Source organism: Perca fluviatilis, chromosome 21 (genome assembly GCF_010015445.1).
Source record: "Perca fluviatilis chromosome 21, GENO_Pfluv_1.0, whole genome shotgun sequence".
NCBI classification, from domain to species: Eukaryota; Metazoa; Chordata; class Actinopteri; order Perciformes; family Percidae; genus Perca; species Perca fluviatilis.
The window spans coordinates 25,666,844-25,686,876 of NC_053132.1; the positions used below are offsets into that span (position 1 = coordinate 25,666,844).

At 42.0% G+C, this 20,033-nt stretch overlaps 1 protein-coding gene across 2 annotated transcripts in view; it reads left to right on the forward strand.

Moving 5' to 3' along the window:
* si:ch211-176g6.2 (ras-associating and dilute domain-containing protein) overlaps positions 1-20,033 on the forward strand; it is a 44,803-nt gene that overhangs the window by 16,355 nt on the left and 8,415 nt on the right. For both annotated transcript variants that reach the window (XM_039789392.1, XM_039789393.1), the window contains exons 6-13: positions 1,777-2,073; positions 2,244-2,657; positions 5,688-5,725; positions 5,817-6,046; positions 6,325-6,437; positions 16,942-17,206; positions 17,938-18,110; positions 19,879-20,023. In XM_039789392.1, the coding sequence (XP_039645326.1) occupies positions 1,777-2,073; positions 2,244-2,657; positions 5,688-5,725; positions 5,817-6,046; positions 6,325-6,437; positions 16,942-17,206; positions 17,938-18,110; positions 19,879-20,023 (1,675 nt within the window). The remainder of the gene's footprint in view (positions 1-1,776; positions 2,074-2,243; positions 2,658-5,687; positions 5,726-5,816; positions 6,047-6,324; positions 6,438-16,941; positions 17,207-17,937; positions 18,111-19,878; positions 20,024-20,033) is intronic.

Consider the following 20,033-nt stretch of genomic DNA (forward strand, 5'->3'; position numbering starts at 1 on the left):
AGACTTCACCAAAGGGAATTACCCACAGTTCAAAGCGTTGTGACGTTTACCGCGGAGACGATAGGGAAATCCTGAAATTACGAAGGTAAACAACAGCACGACACATGACCACGGAACGGACCAACCTGTTGTCCAGCTTGTAAAACAAGAGTTTGGAATCAGGTAGCCGTCTCCTGGGCCTTGGCCGTGTGGAAAGCAACAAACTTAAAATGAAAATTCCCAAACCGGCAAGTGTCAGCAACATCTTTGTTATTAAACGTCGCCAAGGTAACATGTGATCTCGTGAAGTGCTGTCCCGATCCCATTCCTACCTATCTGAGCCCATGTGGCCTCACACACTCACTCACTTAGTACCTGAGATCAATTAAGTCTGTGAGTCCTTAGTCCTTAGTCCTCAGGGCTCACTTTGGGATTGGGCCAATGAGTTGGAGACAAAATCAAATAAATGAATGATCTTTATTATTATTATATTCAGGTACAGGGCCTGAAGTTAACTTTTTTGGTTACCAGCCACTAGGGCAGATGGATTTTAAAATCCACTAGCCACACAGGCTTTTTACCAGCCAATTTATTTGCCTCATAAAGGTGAAATACGTGTAATGCACGAGCATCGTTCTTGAACTTGTTAAGAATACACATTTAGGTGCTGCTTGCCGTTTTTGCCAACTGTTCACTTGATACGTTTTCTTTACTTTTCTTTGAATCATCCTCATCTTTTTGTCGGTTGCTTGTTTTAGCTGGCCCTTTCACCCCAGTAATAATGTTTTAGCTTGAATCCAAGGAAATGGTGGACTTTGTTAAAATGAAAAAGAAAAACAGGGGCAAAAAACAACTCTGAATCAGTCAATTCTAATGGCTACCCGCCAACGTGGCAGGTAGATTGACAGTTTCACCCATCAATTGCAAAATTCACCCGCATTTGGTGCATGGTCAGGTGTTAAAGGTCCCATGGCATGAAAATTTCACATTAATTTTTAACATTAATATGAGTTCCCCCAGCCTGTCTATGGTCCCCCAGTGGCTAGAAATGGTGATAGGTGTAAACCGAGCCCTGGGTATCCTGCTCTGCCTTTGAGAAAATGAAAGCTCATATGGGCCGATCTGGAATCTTCTCCTTATGAGGTCATAAGGAGCAAGGTTACCTCCCCTTTCTCTGCTTTGCCCGCCCGGAGAATTTGGCCCACCCATGAGAGAGAGACATCATGGCTTTCAAACGAGCAAAGTGGCAGTTGGTCAAGGCCACACCCCCACCCTCCACCTTGCCCCCCCCTCTCTCCTCCTCAATAGCTACAGACACAGAAATGGCACATACTAAGGAAATCTCATTGTAGGACTGGCTCTAGTGGCTGTAGTTCTGCACCAAAGCTGAATTTCGGGAAAGAGACTTCAGATACAGTATTAGGGGACCACTAAGGTCTATATAAAAGAGACTTCAGATACAGTATTAGGGGACCACTAAGGTCTATATAAAAGAGACTTCAGATACAGTATTAGGGGACCACTAAGGTCTATATAAAAGAGACTTCAGATACAGTATTAGGGGACCACTAAGGTCTATATAAAAGCATCCAAAGAGCACCATGTCATGGGACCTTTAATTTCAGGTCCTGCTCAGATACAATGACATTTCACAATGCTCTGTGTATTGTTAAAATAAAACAAACCAATAACTATAGTAATGAAAGCAGTAATAGCAGCAGAATATTAGCAGAATGGAGAATATCTACTCAATTGTTGCAGATTGTGTGGTAACTTGTCATTTTTCTCTGCATTCAGGACTTTGTCATCTACCTACTTGCTGGGCCAAACATTGTATTTGGTCGTCAAAGTAATCATGAAGACGGGTCAAAGCCTGACATCCTTCTCTTTGCCACTGACATCCTTCCGAGACACTGCTATTTCCATCGCCATGGCGTTGGCAGCCCCACCATGCTGTGTCCTTATCAGAACGCCATGGTCACGAGGAATGGCGAAGTGCTTAGAAAAGAAGTGCAGCTTAACCCTGGTGATGTCATTGGGCTGGGACAGCGCTACCTGTTTCTTTTCAAGGATCCCTTGGCTTTGACACACATGGTAAGAGTGAGATGCAGAAGAGACAGGAAGGTGAGGGCAGATTGTATGCGTGCATATTTTGCAAAGTAGCCACTGTGTGTTTTTGGTAAGATCTTCGTTTTCTCAAATTCCTTGAGTGAGACATATAAAGTTAAATATAATTCATGATTCTTTTTTTCTTGGAAATTAAGGAAGTAAACAATGCTGCTCCTGAGTGCAGCATTACCGCTGTCCCCTGGATGCTGGGCCACACCACTTCAGCCACTACAACAAGCCATCCTGGAGAAATTATCCTCTGCAACAGCTGCATCACAAACTCCACTGACCTCCAGATCTCAAGCAGCAAACTGTCCTTAAACAGAGGCCTTCCCTTTTTAAAATCACCGGAGTGCAACAGCCTGACTCTGGAGTATGACAGCGAGGATGAGGATCACGTTATCAAGGAAATAATTGCCATGGGAATGACCAGCGGCAAAGAAAGACCACCACTGACTGCTGCATTTTTGCTGTGTCTTTGTGTTCAATATTCATCCACATGTCTTCATACGTCAGACCTGCGCAGGCTGCTGTTGCTTATTGCAAGTGAAGTTCAGAGCGCCATGTGGGTGAGTTGTGGGGAAAAAAAAAACGTTTTGGAGATCTGTGACAGTAGTCTTTATTTTACAGGCAGTGCTGGTAACTATTTTCAATATGCACTTTTTTATATATTGTTTGAAATGGTCTTTAAACCCTGACAGCAATAAAAAACTTATGGGCTCGGAAAAAGGAGCGAAAAAGGTCCGTCATCTGTAGCCAAGTAGTCAATCCTGTAAAACCAAGCTCTGCCTCGCGGTCCATTTGGAAAGAACCAATGAAGTCCTCCTTGCCCCGCTGCACATACTCTACCCCTCCCCTGTATGAGCCTGAGCTTAATTTGCGACGTCACAGCCAGAGTTACTGCAAGTCTACTGGAGAATGGAGGAGAAAAACCAGCAAAAGTTGCCAGTGCTGCTGTTACTTGCAACCGCCCGCCCTGCCAAAAAGGAAAAGAAAAGAAAGACTGAAACTCTGCACGGAAGCAGCGGCGCAGCAGTGCTCGTCTGTGTGTGCGGGGTCCTGTGGGTGAGGGGCAGACATGTATAAAGTACTAGAGACCCAGACTTGAGTAAAAGTACAAGTGCTCTATCAAAAAAGTGACTTGAGTAGAAGTTGAAGTGCTCTTTAAGCACCACACTTAAAGCTGCAGTAGGTAAGATTGTGAAGAGCCAGGACTTTGCCAACAAATTTGAACATTGACAACTTCTCAGTCCCTCCCCCCTTTCTGCTGCAGCCCAAACCGTCTCCTAAGCCCCTCCCACACAACGGAGTTTGACAGAACTGCCTAGGCATGTCAGACAGACAACATGTTCAATAACTAAACACTAACACAACGTTAACTTTACTCACCAACAGTAAAACGATGCTAACTAGCAGGCTACCGTTAGCCATTTCAGCATCATATCTGACCGACCACTGTGCAAACGTTATATATATTATCCTCACCAACGTAGCTTTGTGGACTTTTGACTACTAATAACCAAGTGAAAGATAAATCATTCTTGGTAATTATGTTACCTGTCGAGAGGAAATGTGGCTACATCTGCATCGTTCTTCAGATCTTTAAAATCCCGGAGCTCACGCCACCTCTGAAAAGCCACTTCAATATTCACCCGAGTTTTGGGAAATCTTTCTGCAGCTCGTGCGCGGGGAGGGGGGAGGGGAGAACGCTATATGCGTGTACGTGCCTGAGCAGTGATTGACAGGCAGATAGACCACCCCTGAGGCCCTGATTGGAGAAAATCAACCGGGAGCGGTGGAATTTTGCCAATGGCACTACAGGCTGTAGGAGGTGCCAGAGGAGCTGTTTTTTTTTATTTTACATAATTCATGTAGTTCTACTGGAACATAGGGTCAGTTTCAGCAAATATGACAGAAAGTTAGTTTTATAAGTCTTACCTACTGCATCTTTAAGTAGAAGTACTAAAGTATTCAACATTTTTTGTACTTAAGTATTGCAAGTAGTTTATTTTAAAATGTACTACTCAAGTACTGAAAGTAAAAGTACAAGTATTATGTTATGTAGTTATTAAAGAAAGCAGTCACAAGTTTGAATATCATATTGTTTATATTATTTAAAATGTTTAGCCTAAAGGACACTCACAATTCCTTTGGCTGTATATGTCATAAAATAAGAGAAAGTTGACATTAGTGATGAGTCAACAACACCATTCAGCGTGACACAGCCTTTATGATAGCCAGCTAGTTAACGTTAGCGTAAGTGAACTCCCCAGCATGTCATGAATCGCGGGTAGCTAGTTAGCTAGCGCTTACTGATAGCTCAAGCTGGTGTTTGTGTATTCAATTTGTAACTTGCCTTGATATGTTTCTTCAAATTCGACAGTGAATTTTTGAAGGCCATTATTTCGCAATATTTCGGGAGGCAGAGTAGGCACTTCATTCTGTATGAATTGTCTTTCACTCCGACAGTTGAAAACATGGACTCTAAGTAGGGCCAGGGGTGGTCTCCTTCCTCACGATCACTCGAAGTTGAAGGCGTGGACGGTGGTGTTTCTGGTGTTTTCTGGTTCCATCTCGAAACAAACTCACAAAGCTCAAATGTTCTCAGTGCAGGCAGGCAGCAGAGCCAAAGGCAGAACGGGAGCACGCGCGGTCTTCTTATAAGACAGCTTGATCGCTTGATTCGCTCAATGATGAGCCAGCTTCATCAAACCTGGGGACAGCGCCATCTACCGCTCTGGCAGTGATAACATGGGTTTGGAATGACTCGTACGTAACATTTTTATAATTGTACGAGTAACGATGCAGCATAAAAATGTATCGTATGAGTAAATGTATTAAACTCATCAAACATATGTGCTGAAGTAAAGGTTGAAGTAGGAGAAAAAAAATAATACTCCAGTAGAGTACAGATACAGCCTTTTAGTACTTAAGTACAGTAGTGAAGTAGCTCTACTTTGTTACTATACACCTCTGGCGAGGGGAGGGGTTAGACGGAGCCCTGCGGAGATGCTACTTTCAAATCTTGCTAGCTTTTTAACTTTACCAACCCTAGCTTTAATTATTTGCTAATTTGTTTGGTTTGAGAATATACAGCACTAAAGCACAATACAAACTAAAATCAATTTACACAAAAGTATGCAGAGTATGCGATTTCGGACGCAACCATGATGCCACCAAGCTTCTAGAACCACATATTTTGTAACATATTTTGTGTGACCAGAAGGCCAATATTTTTACCTTTTTTAGGCCCTGTCTTGTGAAGGGGCCCTGTGTCAAAATGTAGTTTTAAAACCTTTACTTTTCTTTGTTACAAAGTTCTAGTTATAAACAAGAGGTGCTCCATTGTTATTAAAGCCACTGAGGAGTTTAGGCTGCCATTTCTCCTTTTAAAATTCAGTATATAGACTGGTTCCTATGTATATGAATGATCCTCTTTTAACTCTATGTGATCTCCCTGTGGTCTATTAGATTTTTAATTAGCATATATACCTTTGATCTTACCTACTTGCCATCTGCATGTTTGTATAAATGAAGGTTGTTACTATAATATTATATTTCCATGCCCTCATTGCAAAGTCTTTTTTGTTGTCATACAGGAGCACACTAAAGACCTAGCTGGAGTTCAACCTGAAGTGTAAGCGCACCTTACTGTTTTTCTTCAGTAATCACTTAAGTTACATAACAGTTCACAGACTAAACTGCAGACCTCTTAATCTGTAATGCAGTCTCAATGGTGAGGGCTCAAGCCCAGAGGACCTCCAGGCTCTCAGCCAGCATGGGGTGATCTCAGGACTGAGCTCCCTGGTGGTGTGGATGTCCAACAGTCTGGAGCTGCTGCAGTTCATCCAATACCAGCTGCCTCTGATACTGGAGTGGAGAACCCGAAAAGAGCAGGGACAGCAAGATGAAGAAGAAGGACGGGAAGATGGCAAGACCAAGGAGGTGGAGAACTTGGGTCAGTCATCTATTGAGCTTCAAATTTGATACAGTGTGACCATATGAAAAATTTAATCTGCATATCCCACCACCTAACCACTAAAAAAGGACAGCTAACTGATGACACATAAGAATATTTCTGGGTACAAAATACAGTTTAACCAAAGTTTATTTTTCTATCTCACTGACATAAGGTTTAAAGTTGCCTTACTAAAAAAAAAAAAAACATGCATTTAATATGTCACTGAAGCTACACCTGTACCATTTATAGATATATGTGTGTTTGTGTGATTTCAGCCCTGTTGGAGCTACGTCTGTCCTGTGTCCGTTCAGCCAGTGAGGAGACAATGGCTGTCCTGGAGGAGGTCATTATGCTCGCCTTCCAGCAGTGCGTGTACTACATCACCAAGGTGAGAGGATAACCAAGCACACAGCTATAGCATTTACAAAATGTATATTGACATACTGTACTGTATGTTCTTGAATAGTGCTCTAGAGTCTTGCCATGGGAAACTAAAACATCTACCTTAGCTTCGTCAATAAGGAACTTTTCTTGGCCATAGAAGAATAGTGAAAGCAGGCTTGTGTAGCGGCTGCATCTGTTCCTCTCACAGATGATTATGATGTGTCGTTTAAAAAAAGGAAAATAATCAGAGACGGGCTGAGAATAAAGAGCTTAGTTAGCCACTCTGAGAGCTTACTGTCAGGCTGGCTGGTTTAGACCATCACTGCCACACTGCCAGACCACACTGGGTGCATTATGACATGGGAGAGAGACAGGACACTAAGGGCCTGAGTGCGTGTGTGTGTGTGTGTGTGTGTGTGTGTGTGTGTGTTGGGGGAGGATAAAGGAATCAAGCCAGGGATCTCCAAGCGCTGCCAAGGTAGCATTACATTGCAGCTTATGATTTTTCAGCACATGACATGTTTAACTTAAATAAAGTGAGACAAAGAAGAGACATAAAGAAATGTGTTTCCTATGTAAAGTACTGAAACACAAATTAACCAGGAACAATTGCTTCTCAGCAAGAAGAAAGGTAGACAAGATCCTAAAGTTGCACTAATCAATCTTTTCATATTAATTGTAACAATGAATCAAATGATTATGTGTAATGTGAGAGGTCACTTAAAGTGGCCATAGTATGAAAAAATCACTTTTTCTGGGATTTGGGGTGTTATTTTGTGTCTCTGGTGCTTCCACACGCATACAAACTTCTCCGGGTGAGCTGGTCAAAATCGGCAGGGCATTATGTCATTGGCCGAAACATTTGGTGTGTGCTAACCACTAGTTAATACCACATCAGCTAGCTGTTTCTCCAATTTCGGTCAGTACAAGGCAGGATTAGCCGGGAGACTTCTTCTAAATGAGGGCACACTTCCAACTTTGCGTGGAATACCTGCAGACGAGGGACATAGTAGTTCTATAGGTTTGTAGCAGTGTTTTGCCATTGAGAACGAGGTGGCTAACCGCTAGCAGCGCTAGCTTCTAGCTAGTAGTCTTTACCTAGCTACTGCGCATGTGTGACTCCCAACGAAGATGGGATAGAAGTGTGTCACTCTGTACCTGAAACCAAGGGGGTAAGCGAACATCTGGCAAGCGTAGCTCCTATAGCGCCATTTTGATGCTAACAAGAACTCACTCCCCGTTAGCATCCCATTGACTGTCATTTTGACGTCACTTTGACAGCGAATAACTTTACACCTGAAGCGTTTAAAGACTCTATTTGTCCATTGTTTATTACTAAAGAAACACGACAATGTATAAAAGGCTCCATTACCTTGTACCTCACGTTATGGCTCCATAGTAGACGTTTTTGTAAAAATAGGCTAACGATTGTGTCATAACCACGCGACTTACTGTCACATAGTAGAGGAATTACCGTATAGTACAGGAGAAGCTCGCAGGCAGTTTCGACTTACATTAGCTGTTTAAGTTTAATTACTAATGTTAACTAGCCTTTTAGTTAGCAATAATTAGCCTGTGCCTATGTTATCTCCTTACATATACCTATGTTCTCCGTCTCTGCAAGATTGGGATTGATTGAGATTTCTCTTGGCACAGCTACCAGAAGACTTCCAACTTTCAGACAGGTTGCTTACGTCACATTTACGTCGTCAAGCTCAGTTGGAGGCTGCGCAGTAACTCTCAGCCATCACCGGAAAAGTACTTCTAATATCCTTCACTGGTCTCCGTCCAGAGCAACGGGATCTACTGGTCCATTATATATACTGTCTATGGCTAAAACAGAGAGCTCAACACACAGGGTCAAAAGAGGAGCTGCAGCAATGTGCAGTACAAAAAAAATATGGTGTTTTTTGAAAATTAAACCATGTAAACCTATTCTGGTAAAACCTCAAAATACAATTATGAACCTGAAAATGAGGATAAAATGGGCGCTTTAACTCCCCTCAGCTCTACAGAGCGCTTAAGCAACATCATTGGTTTGATTCAGTATCACTGCTCTCGCCACCCTCTTTCCCAGATGCAGCAGCAGGCAGCTCTTTTTAGCAAAGCATACCTCACATCCCTTATACACCCTCTGTACACTACCTGCACAGCATGGCAGCTGACACACAAGGTTAGTGACAGGCTGGTGGAAATAGTGGAGCATTTAGCAGCGAAAGAAACAGATATTTCCCTCAGGAGTTGGTGGAAACTGGAGAACTTATTAGTTATATTGGATTTGTCCTCCAAAATAATGCTAATGTTACTAAGGTCAGCACAGTGTGTAATAAGAGTAATGATTGCTAACAACTAGCATGAATATTGCATGTACAAGTTGTTTCACTGCCCCCAAGTGGCCAAAAATAATAATTATAATACTGATTTTATTTTATTTCAATAATTGAGAAATTTTCACTGAAGCACAAAGCCCATTACATAGAAGTGTGCCAGGAATGATTTAGGCAATTTCCCAGTTGAGCTGTGTCATTGTAGGTAAAAACACCATCCAAAAAATACTGATAAGGAGATGGAGGCCTTTTTACTCCTCCTCAGTCAGTAGAGCTGAACTAGGAATCATAGCTAATAGCTGAGCTGCATGTCCACTCTTCTGTACAGACCCTCCAATAACAAGAATGTTCCAAACCAGCAAAGCCCAAAGTGAAAGGAAGCCATGTCAAGTATTAACCACTTCAGAAATAGCAATAACACAGCGCTGGTCTGACAGTTAGCAGCAGCCATGCCAAGGTCGCACAAGTCCAGCCAGTTGGGATTCAGATATATTTTGTGCCTGCTGCAGCAGTTTTGATGCATCTTCTAGGCTATATTAGTTTCCCATGTGGGAAGAAAGTCAGTGATATGACATTGTATCTCTAAAAAGCAGCACATTTGTTGCTCAGTGCAGGAGGATGTGGTTGTCTAACTACCTGCCCCAGACAGTATTTCTCTCAGCAAGTCTGCCTGATGAACCAAATGACTTCCAGATGTGGTTTGTCAGTAAATTCAGAAATAATCCAGACATATAATATAGTATGTTCATAAAGTTTTAACTTGCAGAATCTAATTTAAATGTGATGTTCAATTAACTTTTGGTTTTATAGTCTGAGTTTCCCTGCACTGACAACTTTTGAGTTCATAGGTTTACATGAACTCAACATGAGTTGGGTAAAAGGTAATTTGCCTTGTAATATTAACTCTATTAAAAGGAAGCTTTCATTACAGATTAATCTCCCATTTGACAGTGGCCTCTCTTGACTCTCTTGACAAATTCAAAAGAGGAATGGTAAGACGAACTTGGCAAAGTTATAAATGACAATGACTGGGATGGTGCGCTTTTTTGAGTGAATGACAGTACCCCTTGTTCCAGGCTCGATCTGATACAATGTCCATCACGTCTATTTTACCAACTCCAAACTTTTCAAAATATATCCCGGTGTCATTTACGTTTATGATGGCGATGCCTTCTAGTGGCCACAGTAATTATGACGGGAGCAAAGCAGAAAGTAAGGTGAAGAATTATAAGAGCGCAAAATTGTTCGGAAATTGGGCTGAAATTAGACTTTTCATGCAGGAGGCCGGGGTTCGTGTCTTGTTTGAAAATAGAAGTAAACGGTAAGTTGGTTTTTTTACTCTACAGAACAAACGAGACAAACAGAGCTACCTCACATTCCACATCACGTGTGAAGTTTTGATGTCTAAACAGAACCAAACTACGACTTTTCACAATGTTAATGACATGTTTAAAACTGTGACTGTTTAGAATCTCTGGTTTAAACATGAGGACAGAAATGCTCCTGTTATATTTCCTGCCGCCGCTAGGGGCGTTAAATTATGAAACGCTCCTAATGGTCGTGTTAAATGGGTAGGTGGTCTATATCCACGACGTTCCACTTTCGGGATTGCTCTGTTGCTCTGCTAGAAATTCGTCGGATTTCACTCTTATTGGCTGAATGTCCGTTACCTTCCGCTTTCTTTGTGTTGGAATTTTAAATTCCGGTTGATTTATGAGGACTATGGTTAACTGCTCCTTAGATATCTGCAAGGTAAACCAAGATATCTAGCTAGACTATCTGTCCAATCTGAGTTTTCTGTTGCACGACTAAAACAACTTTTGAACGAATACATGTTCCACCAAAACAAGTTCCTTCCTGAGGCTATTTTTCAGCGGCACCGTGGCTCTGTCCGGTGCTTAGTGCTGCCCATGATGATTGTGTCACTGACCTCGCCAGACTGTCCGACGGCTGATTAACGGTTCAGTGTGTCTGGGCCTTTAGGCAGATTAGGTCACCGCCTATTGAGTGTTCAGCCACATTGACCACACTTTGCAGGGCCATGCGGTCCTGTTCGGTGCTGTTTTTATACCAGGCCATGATAAAACAAGAGTTTGGGCCTGAATCGTATCTTATATCTTGTTTATCTAAAACTTGTACTTTTTATTTTATTTTCATGCTACTTTCTACTTCTACGCCACTACATTTTAGAGGGAAATATTGTACTTTTTACTCCACTACATTAATCTGACAGATTTGGTTGGTTACTAGTTACTTTAAAAATTAAGGGCGTTTTCACACATGAAAGTCCGAACCAAGGTCCGGACCAAGGTTCATGTTTTTGTTACATTGTATACATTTGATCTGGTAAGTTTTGGTTTCACACTGCAGTTTTGCAAGCGCACTAAAGATCTATACGTGACAAAACTACGTCCTGCCGTCATCACATACGTGAGCTGCGTCTCCAGATAATTATAATTGATTGGTTTGTAGGCGGCATTCCCGTCCCTCTCTCTGTGTCTGAGTTTTTTCAACTGACCGCTGCTCTCCCCTTTTGTTGTGATGTTGAGATGCAAGATACGGGAACTTTCTTTCTGGAGCATTTATTCAGAGACAAACTGAAACCTACACTGTACATTTACTACCACTTAACAAATAAACTGCTGATGTATTCTCTGCTCTGATAGCCGACAGCTGTCTGCTCTGAGCGCATTCACCGTCACTCTCTCTCTCACTAAGCACCGAGCTGTTCCTTAAGGGAGCTTCCCCGGTCTTGTAACACAAGGGGAGCCTGCCAGAGCTTCTTGTATTTGGTCCGAAAGTCCGAACCATCCAAAAAATGCTTTCACACTACAAACGAACCGGACCATGGTTCAGTTTGGTCCGGACCGAGACCACCTCTTTTTATCGGACCAAAATTTGGTCTTTTGATCCGGACCGTGGTCCGGGGGAGGTTTCACACCTGTAATTTTGGTTCGGATCAAACTAAAAAGTCTGAAAGTCCGGACCAAACGAGGTATGTGTGAAAACGCCCTAAGACTTTCGTACCACAAACACTGGAGGTCTGGCCCTCCCCAACTTTAAAATGTATCACAAGGCCTTTCGGCTACAGGCCCTCAGAGTGTGGATGGACCCCTCATCTACAGTTCAATGGAGAGGAATAGAGCAAAACCTTATTGGAAGTCTAAGACTGCAAGACCTGGCTTTTGCGGTGTTTGTCCAAAAAAAGTGTACGTTAACCTATGGCCCCATTATCACCAACACATTGGCCAACTTTTAACAGGTGGAGGAGCACCTGCGCTACACCAATAATAAGTGGCTCGTAAATACCCCAATATGGCACAATACACACGTAATGTCTGGCAACAAACCTTTTGCTTGTAAGCAGTGGAGTGACAGAGGTATTTATACTCTAGACCAGTTATTCAATGAGATAAGTATGTTGAGTTTTGAAGACCTGAGAGCTAGTTTTGAGGTCCCCAGGAAATCCTTTCACTTCTTATCTTTGCTTAAAGGAACACGCCGACTTATTGGGACTTTAGCTTATTCACCGTAACCCCCAGAGTTAGATAAGTCCATACATACCCTTCTCATCTCCGTGCGTGCTGTAACTCTGTCTGACGCCTCCACCGGTAGCTTAGCCTAGCACAGAACATGCAGGTGAATGGTTCCAGTAATCCTACTGCTCCAAATTGTGACAAAAGTGACAAAATAACGCCAACATGTTCCTGTTTACATGTTGTGATTTGTAGAGTCACAGCGTGTACAAAAAACAACGTAACATGAGACACTTCCGCCTGAGAATATAGATCTTTTTTTTTTTGTGAAAAGGGGGTTTGTTTTGTTGTTGTTTTAATCTCAACATGTAAATAGGAACATGTTGGTGTTATTTTGTCACTTATTTGGAGCAGTAGGATTACTGGAACCATTCACTTGCATGTTCTGTGCAGGCCTGATGCCGCTGGCGGCGTCAGACAGCCTTACAACACGCACTGAGATGAGAAGGGTATGTATCGACTTGTCTTACTCTGGGGGTTATGGTGAATGAGCTAAAGTCCCAATAAGTCGGCGTGTTCCTTTAAGATCAGCCCTAAAATGTTCATGTCAATGTCATTAAATGTTTTTTTGATTTCCCTGTGAGAGGATTAGTGTCCAAGCTGTTGCAAGTATCCATAGGAGAACTCCAAATAGTAAAGAAATGGGAACGAGAGCTGAGCCCTGATGGGAACACAAGTAATTTGGAGGCAGTTTGGGACATTTTCCACTGTTCCAAGAAACCAAATCACCAGTATAGTCACTTCAACCTATGCCATAGGACATACTGGACTCCTCAGAAGAGATACGTCTCGAAAGCCATTCCCACTCCCTATTGTACGTTCTGTCAACCTTAACAAACCGGAACGTACCTGCACATAGTCTGGGAGTGTGAACAGGTGCATGAGTTCTGGCATAAAACAACATCAATACTATCTGATGTGATAGGATATCTAATTCCTACTGACCCGATTGTTTTGTTACTTAAAGTGCCCATATTATGAAAAAAATCACTTTTTCTGGGATTTGGGGTGTTATTTTGTGTCTCTGGTGCTTCCACACACATACAAACTTTGAAAAAAATCCATCCATGCTGTTTTGAGTGAGATACGGTTTCTGAATGTGTCCTGCCTTCAGTCTCCTAGTGAGCTGTTCAAAATCTGCATGGCTTGTGGCGTCACAAGCTGGCTAACCACAACCGTTAGAGAACGAGATAGCATGCTAGCGTTAGCCGCTAGCATGCTATCTAGTTCTCAATAGCAAAGCACTGCTACAACACACACAAGTTCACCATAATCTACAAAAGAACTACTTACATGTGCGCCCTCATTTAGAAGTCTCCCAGCTAATCCTGCCTTGTAACTTACCGAAGTTGGAGAAACAGGTTTTCTTTTACTGTCTCTAGAGTTAGCTAGCTGACATGATCTACATCTGAGCTACTGCGCATGTCCGAGTGCAATCAAAGATAGTACAGAAGAAGAAGAATAAAAGAGGTCTCACTCTGTAGCTAAAACAGAGACCAGGTGAAAAGAGGATCTGCAGCAGTGAGAGAGAGCTGTGCAGTGCAACAAAAATATGGTGTTTTTTGAAAATTAAACCATGTAAACCTATTCTGGTACAACCTTAAAATACAATTATGAACCTGAAAATGAGCATAATATGGGTGCTTTAATGATGACTCTAAATTACACCTGCTCGAGAGATAGAGGAAGATTTGGCTAGCCGGCTCAACTGCAACCAAGAAAATGATAGCTCAACGCTGGCCCCCCACTTGCTTTGTATAAAACAGCTGTTAGCGTATTTCGCGTATTAGGTGTGATTTCTGTTTGTTTGTTTGTTTGTTTGTTTTGTTTTCCTCGAGACTGCAGAGGGTGGGGGGTGGGAGAGGGTTTTTGTTCTTGTTCAATTTGTGTTTCTCTGCTCTATGCACCATCTGATATTACCTGGCACCAGTGGTTAAATTGGGCCGGGGCTCAGCCGGCACATAAGCCTGCTCATTTGTCCGGATGTGCCTGCTTGCAGTCTAAATATGTCACAAAAAATTTGATGAAAGTGATGCTTTTGAAAACGTATGGGTCACTTCTTATATCATAACAAGGTAATAATGTCTAATCAAGTGATGACTGATTAACAGTATTGTAAATGCTAAATGCCCTAATACCTGTTGATACTACAACAATGCAAAGTATAGGCTCTTAACCTTGCAGTTTTGCACATATCATGTATGACTCGATTTCTCCATTTCTTTGCACCAAACTCTCCAGAAAGTGCCATTTAATGGTTTATTTTTCACATTTCTTTCACGGGGGGGCATACCCCCGGACCCTCCTAGGGAGAGCCCCCCCACATAACAAATCCCAATCTAACCCCTGCCTGGCACATATTGTGGAATGTGTTCTGTATGTCTCAATGATAAATGGTGCTAATAAAAAATTGATCTCAAACAAAAAAATTAAGACTTTCGCAAAAAGCAAATGTAGTTTATAAAATATGATGTTTTATTATAAATTAAATTACCCAACAATATAAAGGCCTGATAGTGCATGTAAAATGATTAGATGATTACACATTTAGGTGACAGAACAGTTTTGATCGTCTCCAGTTTCTGAACTGTGAGGATTTTTCTACATTGAGTACTTTTACTTTTAATACTTAAAGCACATTTTCCTAATGATACTTACATACTTTTACTTAAGTAACATTTTCAATGCAGGACTTTTACTTGTAACAGAGTATTTTTTACAGTGTGGTATTAGTACTTTCACTTAAGTAAAGGATATGAATACTTCTTCCACCACTGCCAGAGACATACAATTACAGTAGCAGTATTTACAGAGCACAACGTCAGGAAAACCTGTAATCTTTCTTGGTTGCAGATGTTGTTCATTGCTCCGTGATTTTGGATCAGATTCCTGCTGGAACATGTTCGTTTGTGAAGTTTTTGGTTTAAGCTTTTATTGGGGATTTTTTACACTAGAAAGTGCTGCTACAGTTCCATTACTACTTGTTTAGACCGCAAGTGTACACATTTTTTGCAAAGCATTTATTTACGCTTCAAGTCTGTTTTTAATTCTTTTAATTTAGTTTCTTGCTGACCAAAAGAGAAGGAAGTCAGTGTGTCATTTAAGTATGGATGAAGATCTCTACAAAACGCTTTCAAAAGTAAACCACATTTTCAGATTTAGCTGGTGTAGTGTGGTCAACAGTCTCAGTTTTCCTTGGTCTTGCCGGTTAATCCAGACATATTGTGTCATCCATCATGACTGTCACTTCACAGCAAGCTCCTATCTAAATATTTCCTGGACTGACAGACCAGATTGTGTGAGGAATGCAGTGAAGTCACCAGTGTCAAATTGAGAAGTAATCTGGCTAAGGCCTAATGGTTTACTCATGTAGCCTTTCCCTTCACTAGTGCAGTAAGATGACATAGTGATTTATGCCAGTGCTCATTTCAGTGGCTGTCCCAGGGTTTAGTTTGTTCATGGGAGATTTAATGTTCTAGGGTGTAAACAAGGAAAACAAGAGAAGACTAAGCTACACTTAATCTTCTTTTGTTTTCTAGCTCACCTTTTATTTAACCTCCCATAAGCAGACAGAAAGTGACACTAGCCCTACTATGCTGTGCAGTAACATCTTCTTAAATCTCTGTTTATTTTGGGGTGTTTCATGCTCGCCCATCCAATGTGAGGGTAATTGATGTGGGATGGAAAACAAAAGGCGCCACTGGTGAGAAGCTATTCTAACTGAAGACACGTTGTGATGAATACAGACACGCTTTAACAGGCGTGTGGTCAGACTGTGTGTTTACTTGTCCATCATAATGAATGCACAACTAAGCAGACAGCACAGAATACAATAATACATGCTTTTTATTTTACTCTGGAATAATGCGTGCCATGGGTGCATGTGGTCATCCCATAATGAATGAATATCCTCTGGCTTGGCTCTGCTGAGCAACATTTTCCAACCAGAAACACTGCAAGATTATTTGGCTTAATGTTCACCCTTTTCCAGTTTTTCATGTTTGATGGGAGCCATGGCAGTTGTGTTCTACTGTTCATGTTCAGCCTGCTCTGGCTGCAGGGCCTTACAGTAAATGTAAAATGATCTGCTTATGGTGGATTCCTTCAGAACGCTTCACTCAGCAGTCTTGTTGCAGCGGCATGCCAAGCCCACATGAGCCATATTCAGCTTTTTAGGAATGTGGATCTACAGCCGGCGCTAGCCTCGGAAGCTTGGTGGGTGTAAGATTAAGATTTGGGGGAAGGGGGATGTCTGTGTACAATTAGCCCAAACAAAGCTATCGTTGTCTGGCCTCGCTCTCAAGAACAGTGAGGACCTTTGGCTGAAATAGAGGAAATGTTATAAACTCTGCCTCTCTTATTTCTGCTGATTTCTCTGTCTAATCTTATATCATCTATGTTGTAGTGTGAGAAACACAGAGAGACAGACATGCAGAGGCAATGTGGGTGGTCTGAAATGTGGGTTGGAGAGTTACATGTTTTATTTTATCCCAGTGATCAGAACATCCACCACAAAATGTTAACTTTTCCAACCTCAAATTGACCCACAGGAATTGCCAACAATCTCTGGTTCCACATAGATGAGTGAGTCACTCTCATACTGAGCTGCGCAGTCCCCTTTATTCAACTGCTTCTATCTTATCAGGTCCTCTACCCCGTCCTGCCGGGCCTTCTGGATTGCAACCCGTTCAGGGAGAGTCCTGACCTGCAGGTGACTGGCAAGAGTGTTCGGGTCCTGGGAAAAGGTGGACTGCAGGTCCCTGGTGAGATCCAGCATCTTGTGGATGTTCTGGCCGAGACCTGGAGACTACTGTCTGACTGTCAGCTACACCCAGAGATTTCCTCACAGCTCATTGGCTACCTCTTCTACTTCATCAACGCATCACTCTTCAACTCACTCATGGAGAGAGGTACCAGTGCACAAGTGTCCACATAGAGTATAATAGCTTGGTACACAGAGGAGTTTGTAGGCTAACAATCGCTGGAGGGTAGAAACTTCTAAACTCACTCACTCACTCAACCCCAAGGCCAATTTGTTCTTACCGAAGACATAAATCTCAGTCATTTCTTAAAATATCTGTAGCTTTTATTAAACAATATTTAAAAAGGAGGAAATAATCCATATGTTAGGGACTACTTTCAGCCGTGGAATAATACACATTTCATTTGGTGCGCTAGAGAGAGTGTATGTGGGACTGACTCATAATAAACTATATTGCCTGTGTTCATGGTAATGTAGATACACACACTTTGGCTTTGGATACACACAATACTTTGTACGTTAGTAGTGCTAATATTACTGTTAATATGTTTTCATGGGATTCATTGACGACAAGAATAATATAGAATAATTGCAGACTAATCCTTTAATTTTTGCTTGGTTTGGAATTATGGTTATCTGTGTACCTGTCAAATCTGCATTACCAATTTACCTTAACTTACTTAATTTACCTATACCTATACATTACCAAGGCAGATGTCAGATTTCACTGTATCCAGATTGTCTGGAATAATGGGGAATGCAAACAACTCTCAGAAACAACATAAAGAATAAAATAAGTATGGTTGTATAGTCCTAAAAGTTAAAGTAAATGAACCAAGAAGTGATTTTAAAGATGGCTTTCTCCCGATGTGTACACAGGCGCTGAGCCAGGTTTCTACCAGTGGTCCAGAGGCGTACGCATGAGGGCCAATCTTGACTTGCTCCTGGACTGGGCCCACACAGCTGGACTGGGAGAACTGGCCTTGGAGCACACACATACACTCTCATCAGCTATCAACCTGCTGGCTACACCTAGAAAGAATTTACTGCAGGTACAAATCACACAAACACACACTTCACATTCAGCTGAGTTGTGTTTATTCAACTATAAATAACCACGGAGACATAAAACGCTGAGGATTTAGAAATGTGATTTCTGAAGTGCACAGAAAAGTGTATTGGTTTTAAATCTCAAGTATTTCTGTATAACATTAAATATCCATTACCAAATACACAACATTCAAAGAAAGAATTATTTAACAATCAAAAACTCAGCTAATCTGCTTCATCAGGACTGTGTGGGTGTGTTTTTTTAGATTGTATGTATAAATCGCTAATATCTTTATACAGTATACAGTCTAGGGCACATATGTCAAACTCAAGGCCCGCGGGCCAAATCCGGCCCCTCTGAGATTTTGATCCGGCCCGCATATCAATTCAGGTTCACAATAAATTTCGGCCCACCTAGTTTTTGTCACTTTTGTCGATGCTTTTGGCACTCCCCCTTTATGTCGAACAAACTGTAAGGGAGAAGACTTTATAAGACATGCAATAATACAGTCAAAGATATTTGACTTTTTCAAAATTAAAGCATGTCAATAAACTCTAAATGTCTGGCCCTTGATGTGATTCTTATTTTCCAATGTGGCCCTTAGTGAAACTGAGTTTGACACTACTGAGATAAATAATACTGACAAAAGTTTGGTATACTGTATATGGTTGATGTAAGATTTACACTTGGCCAAGGTAGCAGATTTGACATACATAAGAGTGGGCACCTTGTTAGGGCATTTTTGTTAGAAATCACTACACCCAGGCCTGATATACACACACACATGCTCAGGACCTATTCATGCACAAATGGAGAGATGTCAGAGTGAGTGGGCTGCCAGTGCTGGACCAGCGCTCTGAGCTGTTGGGGGGGTACAGTGCCTTGCTCAAGAGCACCTGGAGGTGAACTGGCATCTCTCCAGCTACCAATCCACACACTGTACTTTTGGTCTGTACTGGGACTTGAACCAGCAACCCTCCGGTTCCCAACCCAACTCCCTACGGACCGAGCTACTGCCACCCTATGCTTGCTCCTTGGTCCTCAGGGCGGAAATAAGAGCTTTGAGACAGCCTTCACCGAGGAGGGACGGAACATCTTCCGGTTTAGCCGAGGACCGAGAAGTCAAGGAGCTATCAAATAAGGGCAATGAGATGCAGCCATAGTGTACACAGTGTATTACATGTAAGCGTACTTACAGAAGTATCCAAATTGAGAAGCGTGTCAGTGTGCACAAAACCAAAGCTGCCCTCACTGAGGAAGGCCTCCAATTTGTGGCACCTGCCAAGTGTGCTCCCTTTAAATATCTTTAGGTTGTCTGTGTGAGGGAAGAGGTTATGAATTCTAACAGGCATTGTCACATTGCCAATACCATTATTAACTTGTTATTCAAAATCTACTTATTTCCTTATTGTGTATCTGAATGTATCCCTGTGACGACCCTCTCTGAGCAGGCCTCCCCCTCCAGGAGCCTAGTGGGTCATCAGGGAGATATTAAGTCTGGCTGCAAACATATTTGCTCGTGGCAGTCAGACATTCTGTCTTTCACCTGGCTTCCAGCCTGTTTGGTTTGGTTACATTTGGTTTATCGTGACATTAATTTCCCTTTTAGTTATGTAAAATAAACTTCCTATCCCTGTAGAAGTTACATGAAATAGAACTATATGATCAGTCATGATGGTAAAGTATGGTACTTGCACAAAAACAAGGCAATAAGATGATTTAGCTTTCCCATGAGACACCATATAACTGTAACATTTTTGTGTATGTAGACATCTTGGGTGTCCTTGCGGTCTGACTACCCTGCCCTGAGTCCAGCCCAGCTGAACCACCTGCTGAGTCTTTACAGCCCAGCATCTCCCTGCAGACACACATGGACTCCATCTGTTCGTGACCAGGCTGTGGCACACGAAACTGGTGAGAGGTC